This window comes from Chinchilla lanigera, unplaced genomic scaffold (assembly GCF_000276665.1).
Source record: "Chinchilla lanigera isolate Chin_1 unplaced genomic scaffold, ChiLan1.0 scaffold00015, whole genome shotgun sequence".
Taxonomy (NCBI): Eukaryota; Metazoa; Chordata; class Mammalia; order Rodentia; family Chinchillidae; genus Chinchilla; species Chinchilla lanigera.
Genome location: NW_004955416.1, coordinates 7,738,271 through 7,748,118, shown reverse-complemented (window position 1 = coordinate 7,748,118; position 9,848 = coordinate 7,738,271). Strand labels below are relative to the sequence as shown.

The 9,848-nt window shown below is 51.7% G+C and overlaps 1 protein-coding gene across 1 annotated transcript; it reads left to right on the top strand.

The window, feature by feature from the left end:
• The first annotated feature begins 4,302 nt into the window (after positions 1-4,302).
• Positions 4,303-6,357, top strand: Rhov (ras homolog family member V). The gene is made up of 3 exons (XM_005381268.2): positions 4,303-4,625; positions 4,783-4,841; positions 5,039-6,357. The coding sequence occupies exons 1-3, from the start codon at positions 4,418-4,420 to the stop codon at positions 5,480-5,482; spliced, it is 711 nt and encodes a 236-aa protein (XP_005381325.1). The 5' UTR covers positions 4,303-4,417; the 3' UTR covers positions 5,483-6,357.
• The last annotated feature ends 3,491 nt before the right edge of the window (positions 6,358-9,848 follow it).

The following is a 9,848-nucleotide window of genomic DNA, read 5'->3' as shown; positions in this document are numbered from 1 at the left end:
GCTTGCCAGGCAGGCGCTGTGCCACTGAGCTAAATCCCCAGCCCTTTTTTTTGTCTTTTTGAGACAGGGTCTCACTATGCAGTTCAGGCTGGCCTTGAACTCAATATGTAGCCCAGATCTCAAACTAACAGCAATCCTCCTGCTTCAGCCTCCCTAGAGCTGGGATTACAGGCATGCGCCACCATGCCTGGCCAGGAGCTTTCTCAGTCAGTTTCTGTGTGCATATGAAGTGCCTGTATCTGCCTACTGTTTTTGTTTCTTTAACACTTCCCTACTTTCTGTAAACAAACTGCTCCAGGCTCATCTTGAGCATTTCCTGCCCCAGTCCTAAAATCTGTCATTTCTCTACAGAAAAGTGTCAAGGCCAAGTTTTAATCCCGGCAAATGTATGTCCGGAAATTGGGGCAGATCTGGCAGGTGGGCACCAATAAGACCCAACCTGCCTTTCAGAGAGGACTTTCCCAGCAGCTGCAGCCAGATTTGCAACTCCGCAGCTGAGAAACAGTGACTCACCCGCTCTCCAGGTTGTCTCCTCCCTCCCCCTACTGCTGACAAGACTGTACCTAAACCAGCTCAGACAGAGGGACCTAGGTCAGAAAGTGTCCCCACCCACGAGGCCAGAGAAGAATGGCCTGTCTCGGGTTCTAACCTATGCCCAGCCAGCATCTCTGCTTTGGTGTGTTATTTATGTGTGCCCCTCTACCTGCAGGGGGGTTAAACGGGATTACCCTCAAATTTACAGCTACAACAAAGCTATTATTAAGACCCAGGTATAAGGACAAGAACATTGTAAAGAAGAGAGCATGGGTATGCATGTGTTTGTGTTTGCTTGTGTGTGTGTGTGTGTGTGTGTGTGTGTGTGTGTGTGTGTAGTAATTTTGGCCCAGATACCTGGGCCAGGGCACCTTCCTCAGGACCCCTGAATCAAAGATTGCTAGCACCAGGAGACCTCTTAGAGATAAACATGCTCTACCTATCATTTTACAGCACTGAAACTGGTGAAATGATTTTATAGGAGTCACACAGTCAAAGAACTGGGAACACTGGGCTGTCTTTTGTTCTCCTGGTCTTTTAAAATCCCCCTCTTCCCAGGAGAGCAAAAAGAACTTTTTTTTTTTTTTTTTTTTTTTATGGGAACACAGTAGTAGGAAAACACTTCAGGCCTCTAAGACCTCTTTCATTTGGTAGGTGGATAAACTTTTTTTTTTTAATAGGGTCCGCTAGTCTTGAATTCACTGTGTAGCCTACGCTGGTCTCAAACTCACAGCAATCTTCCTGCTTCAGCCTCCCAAATACTGGGATTACAGGTGTGTGCCACCACACCAGGCACTAGATGGATAAACTTATGTGGATGTATCTGAGAAGTTTTGGAGGGGGCTGGGGATTTAGCTCAGTGGCACAGTACCTGCCCAGCAAGTGCAAGGTCGTGAGTTCAATCCTTAGCACCAGAAAAAATAAAAAATAAAAAAAAGAGAAGTTTTGGGGGCTCTGCAGCTATAATTAGGATTATGAGTATCCCCAGACATGGATATAGGGGTACAGGAGGTAGACCTGAGGAAGTTAGCATCAGGCTACTACTCTTTTTTGTTTTGTTAGTCTTTTTGAGACAGGGTCTCACTATGCAGTTCAGGCTGGCCTTGAGCTCACTTTGTAGCCCAGGCTGTTCTCGAACTCACAATGATCCCCAAGCCTCAGCTTCCCAAGTGCTGGGATTACAGGTGTTCCCTACCACACCTGCTTCTTTTTTTCTTTTTTTTAAGGAGCATATTTTTTTCTTTTTATTTAGTTACATTGATACATAATTGTACAAGTTTATGGTCTATGATGTGTTGACTTGATACCTATAAACACTGTGTCATGGGCCAGGGATGTAGCTCAGCAGCAAGTGACTGCCCGGCAAGCGAGAGGTCCTGAGATTGATTTCTAGTTCCAATAAAAGACACTGTGTAATGATCCTATAAGGGCAATTAATATATCTATCACTTGAGGGGGCTGGGGATTTAGCTCAGCAGCACAGCGCCTGCCTGGCAAGAGCAAGGTCGTGAGTTCGATTCCCAGTACCGGAAAAAGAAAAAAAAAAAAATATATATATATATATGTATATATATATATATATATCTCACTTGAAACATTTGTCATTTCCTTGTGAAACATTCAAAATCTTCTAACTATTTTGAAATGACTTTTTGATAATTAGTGTGACCCTACTGTGCAAAACTTAGAGAAGGAAGTACAGTATAGACATAGGGCACAGCTTGACTCACAAAGAAAAGGTCTTTAACAGCTGAAATAGGAATGCATTTTGGTGACAAATAGTTGGGTTTCAGCCAAACATAAACAGCTGAACTCCAGCCAATCCCAGGCCCCCAAAGATCAGATCATGTCCACGCAAGGCAAAGGCCTCACCGTTACCAATCAAATTATTTCTGTACTTCATTTCTGGGTTCGGCTACAAAGTGGAGCTCTCTGACCCCTTTCCATTTTGAGTGCTATCTGACTCATAAATTGTTCTTTGCTCGACCAGTTACCTTTGTCTAAAGTTTTTCTTTCAACACATAAGAGCACTGTAGGTACCAGCAAGGTACCAGCAAGGCAAAACACCCAGGATCTCATTCTCTTGCACAGATTTAGCAGGTATGTTTCACCTGTTTCTTTTTAGGTCATTTGTTTCACTGTTCCTTATTTTTAGTTTTTGGACCATTGAAAACTTCTGTCTTAGCTGGGCCTGGTGGCCCACGCCTGCAATCCCAGCACCCAGGAGGCTGAGGCAGGAGGGTTGCTGAGAGTTCAAGGCCTGCCTGGACTATATAGTGAATTCAAAGATATCCTGAACTACATAGTGAGACCTTGTCTCAAAAAAACAAACAAACCCCCAAAAAACAACTTCTAGTTTGATTTTCCCACGTTGAACTCGTATAACTTTGCCAAGGATCTCATCATTACTTTTAATATTGAAATGAGCAGGAGGAGGAGATTCTATTTCTCAGTTTGGCATTTGTCTGGGCCTTGTGTGGGAGAAAGTCCTGAACTTGGTCTAGTAATGGACTCCTCTCTATCGCAACTGTTAAAGAGCAGGGGTTTTTCAGGAATTAGGCTTGGAGTTGAACAACTTACCACGTACCTCCTGTAGACTGCAGTCAGCAGCACTTTGGACACTGAGCCCTCTGGGCTCTCCCTGGTGGGTGCTAAGGGACTCCCCACAGCCCTCTGTGCCTGCAAAGTGAGCAGGCCCGGCTACTACTCTTTTTTGTTTTTTTTTGTTTTGTTGGTCTTTTTGAGACAGGGTCTCGCTGTGCAGTTCAGGCTGGCCGTGAGCTCACTTTGTAGTCCAGGCTGGTCTTGAACTCGCAAGGATCCTCCTGCCTCAGCCTCCGAATGCTGGGATTACAGGCATGCACCACCACCACGCCCGGCTCAAGCTACTACTCTTAACGTGCTTCGAAGGTAACCTCTGAGGGCTCCCGGGGGCAACCAGCCTCAGTCTGCAAACTCCTTCTAGGACAAGGGCAATGGGCGGCTCAGAAGAGCATAGAAACTGGGTAATCATTGTGTGTTCTGAATGATAAGGAAGGTATTATTAGGCTATGTGAGGGTTTTAAAAAATATTCCAATGGGGAATCATGCTCGAAGAGCTTCCCCAGCAACGTTCTCAGCACCTCAGAGTTCCTTTTGCAGAGGGGAAGGCATTCAGAGCCTGTCTTGAGACTGAGCCTGCAGCAAGCTCAGCCTAAAGGGAAACCGAGCACTTCTGCCTGCTGAGCTCAAGCTCGAGTTTCTCAGTGTCCCTCATCTCTGTTACTGATTTATTGATTGACCGATGGGTTGCCGGGCTGGGGCTGTAACCCAGGGCCTCATGCGTGCTAAGCAAGTGCTCTTCCACCGAGCACATCCCCGGCCCTCTACAGGGGCTGGTAAATATTTATAGATCATTCTTTTATTAATAAAATGACTATCCCGACTCTGCTGCTCATGCAAACATATATGTACAGGGTTTTTGTTTCAGTGTGTGAAAGGTTTAATTTGAACACGTTTAATCTGAATGGGTTGTATTGTCTTCTGCAACTCGCTTCTTCCTCCTGACAATACATCATGGACGTCTGTCTCTACCGATACCTCCATTTGGCTATTCTTTGTCCTCGGACCTGCGCGGCGCTCTGAGGATCAGCTTTCGGTCTCCCTTTTTTTCCTCTCTGCGCTTTGCAGTGGCCTGGCCGCCAGGGAGGACCGGCTGGTGGGCGGGGCCGGGGCCGCTCGGGACATGCAGATAAGGTGGGCGGGACCCTATATAAACCCGCGGGGCGCGTCGGGCTGGCGAGCCCTGCCGGAGCAGACCGGCAGCGGCAGCCAGCGGAACCTGGTCCCCGAGCGCCGCCGACCCCGGGCCGGGCTGGCCCCTCTGCTGCCCCGGACGCGGGCCATGCCGCCGCGGGAGCTGAGCGAGGACGAGCCGCCCCCTTTGCGCGCCCCGAGCCCCACTCCTCGGCGGCGCAGCGCAACCCCGGAGCTGGGCATCAAGTGCGTGCTGGTGGGCGACGGCGCAGTGGGCAAGAGCAGCCTCATCGTCAGCTACACCTGCAACGGGTATCCTGCGCGCTACCGGCCCACGGCGCTCGACACCTTCTCGGGTAGGTCGGCCCGCGCCGCACGCTGGGGTGGGGCTGCAGGCTGGTGTCGGGGTGGGGGTCGAGAGGGACCCCGGGAGGAAGCGGGAGCGCGCCCCGTGGTGGCGCTGCTGGGGCCCGCAACGCCGCCTCACTCGGGGTCTCCTGCCCCGCCCTGCAGTGCAAGTCCTGGTGGATGGAGCCCCGGTGCGCATTGAGCTTTGGGACACGGCCGGACAGGTGAGAAGACTCGCGTGATCCTTGCCGGGCCAGGGCCGGGGGGCGCAGGAGGGGACGGGGAGGCCCTCCATCGTGCTGAAATGGAGAAGGCCTTGGGCTCCAGGAATCTCGGGCTTGGGGTTCAAGCTAGAAGCAGATTCTGCTCCATGTGGCTGGGAATGAATAACCCTGCTAACTCCCTGGCCTTGCCATCCCAGGAGGACTTTGACCGACTTCGGTCTCTCTGCTACCCGGACACCGATGTCTTCCTGGCGTGCTTCAGTGTGGTGCAGCCCAGCTCCTTCCAGAACATCACCGAGAAGTGGCTGCCCGAGATCCGCACTCACAACCCGCAGGCACCCGTGCTGCTTGTGGGCACCCAGGCCGACCTGAGGGATGACGTCAACGTACTGATTCAGCTGGATCAGGGTGGCCGGGAGGGCCCGGTGCCCCAGCCCCAAGCCCAAGGTCTGGCTGAGAAGATCCGGGCCTGCTGCTACCTCGAATGCTCGGCCTTGACGCAGAAGAACTTGAAAGAGGTGTTTGACTCTGCCATTCTCAGTGCTATCGAGCACAAAGCCCGGCTGGAGAAGAAACTGAATGCCAAAGGAGTGCGCACCCTCTCCCGCTGTCGCTGGAAGAAGTTTTTCTGCTTTGTGTGAGCAGCTGGGGCAGCATGGCAAGCGAGTGGTAGCCAGGAGGCCAGAGACTCCCGGAACCTGGGGCATGGGGCCTTCGAGGGGGTTACTGGCAGGGCCTGGCCACCCCATGGGACTCAGTTCCCTACTGAACCCTGGGCACATGGGCTTCTGACTGCCTCCTCTGATAAGCCAGGATGCGCCTGGGCCTGGAAGAGGGAAGGCTCTGGTTTAGGTTTCTTTGGCTCACAGAGAAAACCAGCACTTTTGATTTTCATGGGATGGTCTTAATTAACAGTGTCAGCCATCTCCAAGCAGTTTGGGATCCAGTTCCCAGTTTCTTAGGTCAGCCCCGCTGAATTAGGATGCCTGGTGGTGGTCTTCAGCCCCCTTCGTAAGGGTGAGCCTGGGGAACCGCAGGTCACCTGGGGGCGCTGGAAGGTGATCAGCCTTGATTTGGTGAGAAGTTTGGGATGGAGTGGGTAAGACAAGGCCAGCGAGAGACTGAGAGAGGAGCAGACATCGAGGCTGGGAGCTGTGGGACAGGAGGCAGATCAGAGGGCTGGGCCTAGAAGGAGGAAGACAAGGAGAGAGGGACAGGTGGAGCAGCTGTGGAGCAGGCTGACACCTGGGCTGCCCTCACCTCCCGAGGCCAGGGAGGGCGGGGCTGAGCCCTGGGAAGAACTGGGTCTCAGGACTCCCTAGGCACTGCCCAAACTGGCTAGGCCAGCAGTGGGGCAGGAAGTGAGAGTCAACCCCAGCAAAGGGAGGGGGAGGAGCTGCAAATTAGAGCCTGGAGGAGGAAGGGGTGGGGGTCATCCCTTTCCCCAAGGTCAAGGTTGCAGGAACCCTAGAAGGTAAAGCAGCACAGCCTGCAAATAAAACCTTCCATTTCTGAAGCTGCTGTTTCTGTCATTTCCTGGCATGGTCAGTCAGCCTGCTGCTCCCCATAACCCTCCTTGACCCCAACAGCCTGGATGGACCACTGGGTAGCAAAGGACTCAGGCTAGGTTGAAGGGTGGGGCTGGATCAGATGGGACAGTGTGATGGGAACAGGACTTGGGGGGGTGTGGGGCTCCCCGCATGGGGCTTGGCTTAGCTGGTTCCCAGGACAGCCAGCGTGGGAAGCAGCCTGGAAACGGGTTTCCCCAGGTGTCAGCGCCAGAGCTGCTTTCCCATGACCTCACCAGGTGGGTGGGGCCCCTCCCCTCTCCCTCCTTTCCAGAGCAAGGTGCTGGGCTCTGGGGCAATCTCAAGGCCTCTAAGGTTTCTGCTGTGATCCCTCTGACAGTTCACAGGGCCCAAGGTTTCAGGTTGGGGGACACCGCCCCCAAACACACACGGGGGAGCCCCACGCACCCTTAAACCCCAACCACCAGCCCTGGGTTGGCAGAACCAGACCTCAGCCTTGACACCTGGGGACCTAGTGAAGGCCAGGACGCTGGCTGTGAATAGTGTCAATACAGATTTGGTCCTAGCAGCCCTGGACGTGGGGGCTTCATTAGGAGAAGAATGGCGAGGAGTAGGGATCAGAGAACGTAACCTGGAATTGGATGTGGGAGGAATGTTAACACATTGGAGAAAAACAAAACAAAAACCTATCATTTCAGGAAGCTCTGGCCCTTAGAAAGCAGGTAATATCTCAGGTGAGATTATTGCTGAGTGGTTGTAAGAGTACCTTCAAACTCTAGAGTTGGGCATGTAGAGGTTGTTCCTGTAGAGGGTTTCTAGGGGACACCTGGGACATCTGCTAGACAACTGCTGGGCCAGGTGGGCACTCACACCCATCCCAGTCCACTGGGCAGCTACAGGGGTGTGTGTGTGTGTGTGTGTGTGTGTGTGTGTGTGTGTAGGCGCATAGCTGAGGGCGACCCATTCGGGACTCCTGTCTCTCAGAAGCCATTCGTATCCCCATTCCCCCATTCCTGTTCCCCATTCCTTTTCTCCAATAAATGTTCCTACTCTCAAAAGCATAGCTCAGGGACACAAATGCTAGGCAAGGGAAACCTCCGCTGCTCCCCAAGTTGCTTGCCTTCTATCCCCCAGAGCATCAGCCACCTGTTTCCTTGTGTTCCCTTCAGCCCCTCAGGTGGAGATGCTGAGCTGCACCACGATAGCCAGGTCCTCAGAGTCCAAGCCGCTGCTCCATGGCCAGCTGTTTCCTCAGCCCAGCCTGGCACACTCTTCTAGGCCAGAGACTCAGGTTCCAGTTCAGGCACTGACACCATCTCTGACCAAACTAGAGATTTTCCAAATGTTCTGAGAGTCTGGGCGTGGTGGTGCATGCCTGTACTCTCAGCACCTGGGAGGCTGAGGCAGGAGAATTATCACAAGCTCAAGGCCAGCCTGAGCCCTGAGCTACATAGTTCAAATCTTCTGAGGGGCCTTGGAGGTGCCCTGGTGGGGGTGCTGATCAGGTCATTTCTGTCCCCTCCCTCAGAATTTCTTCCCTGACTTTTCTTCTTCTTTTTTTTTTTTTTTTTTTTTTTTTTTTTTTTTTTTTTTTGTCTTTTTGAGACAAGGTCTCGCTATGCAGTTCAGGATGTCCTTGAGCTCATTTTCTAGCCCAGGCTGGTCTTGAACTCACAAGGATCTCCCTGCCTCAGCCTCCTGAGTGCTGGGATTATAGGCGTGCGCCACTGGGCCCAGCTTCCCTGACTTTCTTATGGTTCCATCACGTCCGTGACACCAAACTGAACCCTCCCCTCCTGCTGGCTCCCATACCTGGCCAGGCCCTCCAGCAACCTTACCTCTATGGCTCCCCTCCCCGAGCCACCAGAGTTGCTGCCTCCCTCTAGCACCTCCCTGACTCAAGACCGTTACTTGTTCTGTTTACAGTGGACACCCAGCTTCTAATTTTGGCATTCACGGCTGCCTCACACTGGACAGCAGCCTAGGCCAGACCAGCTTGTCCTATGATTCCCCAGTTATCTTCCGACTTTAATTCTGAGTCTTGGCTCTTGCCAGATCCCGTAGTTTGAAAAGTGCCTCCTGCCACCTCCTAGATGCCTGTTTCCCAAAAGCTCACCACATTCTGATAAGTCCGTCCTCCAGAGGGAACTCTTACGGGTGTTAGTGTCCTTACTGCTCTTGGCACACTAAGGCTATTTTGAGGTTCATCCACTGAGCAGAGCTGCAGCTCCCCAGCCAAATGCAGGAGGAGGGGGAGGGGAGGGAAGGAGGGGAGGGGGAGAGCGAGACAGACAGGCAGACCTTACTGGGGCCCAGCATAATCCCACCAGGCTCCAGCTCAGCTGTTGTTTGCTGCTGGCCCTTCAGTGCTTAGGGATAAAGGGCAGCTAGAGTCCTGGAGGAGTCCATGAGGATCAAGGTCAACTCCAGGTTTCAGCTCCAGATTTGCAGCCCCCCCCTCAAGACTGAGGCCTGAGGACAGTGGCTAGAAAGGGAGCCCTGAGCCTCTGTGCAGACTGAGGGATTTACCGCTGTTTTCAGACCCTCTGGCTGTCTCTCTAGTTCTGTGGCTCCCTGTTCAGTACAGTCTCTCTCTGCTTTTCTGGGACACTTTAACTATTTAGGTTTTTAAAAATTTTTTGTTCTGCTGGGGGTTAAACCCAGGCCCTTGCAGGCGCTAGACAAGTATTCCATCACTGAGCTACCCCCCAGCTCCTGAGATCTACATTTAAAGGAATGTTCATTGTGGGGCTGGGGATTTAGCTCAGTGGCACAGCGCCTGCCTGGCAAGCGCAAGGTCGTGAGTTCAGTTCCCGGTACCGGTGGTGGTGGGGGAGCACTCATTGTATTACTTGGATAAAACTATGTTTCATATATATAATAGTCTTAGATATGTGCTTATTAAGGTAAATTATCTTCAATGCCTGTGTAATGCTTAGCTGGTTTTTAAAAATATCGCTTATTTTTTGCATGATACTCAGAAAAATTTGAAGATCCAAAGTAATAGAAAATTTTAAAAATCCCTTTATACTCTTAACTCCCAAAGACAAAAACAACATTTTGGTGTACTTCATTTTAGTTTTTTCGAGACAGGGTCTCGCTGTGCAGTTCAGACTGGCCTTGAGCTCACTTTGTAGCCCAGGCTAGTCTTGAACTCGAAACAATCCTCCTGCCTCAGTTCCCGAGTGCTGGGATTACAGGTGTGTGCCACCATGCCCGGCTCCCCCTTTTAGCCTTCTATGTATAGTTCTTTAAACATTTTTGTGTGTGTGATCATACCCTATATACAATTTTGTATTCTTTTTTTTTTTTCCACTTTTAAAGAACAAACAGCTGGGCATGGTGGCACATGCCTGTAATCCCCATACTTGGGAAGCTGAGGCAGGAGGATCCTTGTGAGTTGAAGAGGAGCCTGGGCTACAAAGTGAGCTCAAGGCCAGTGTGAACTGTGTGGCGAGAGCCTGTCTCAAAAAGACAA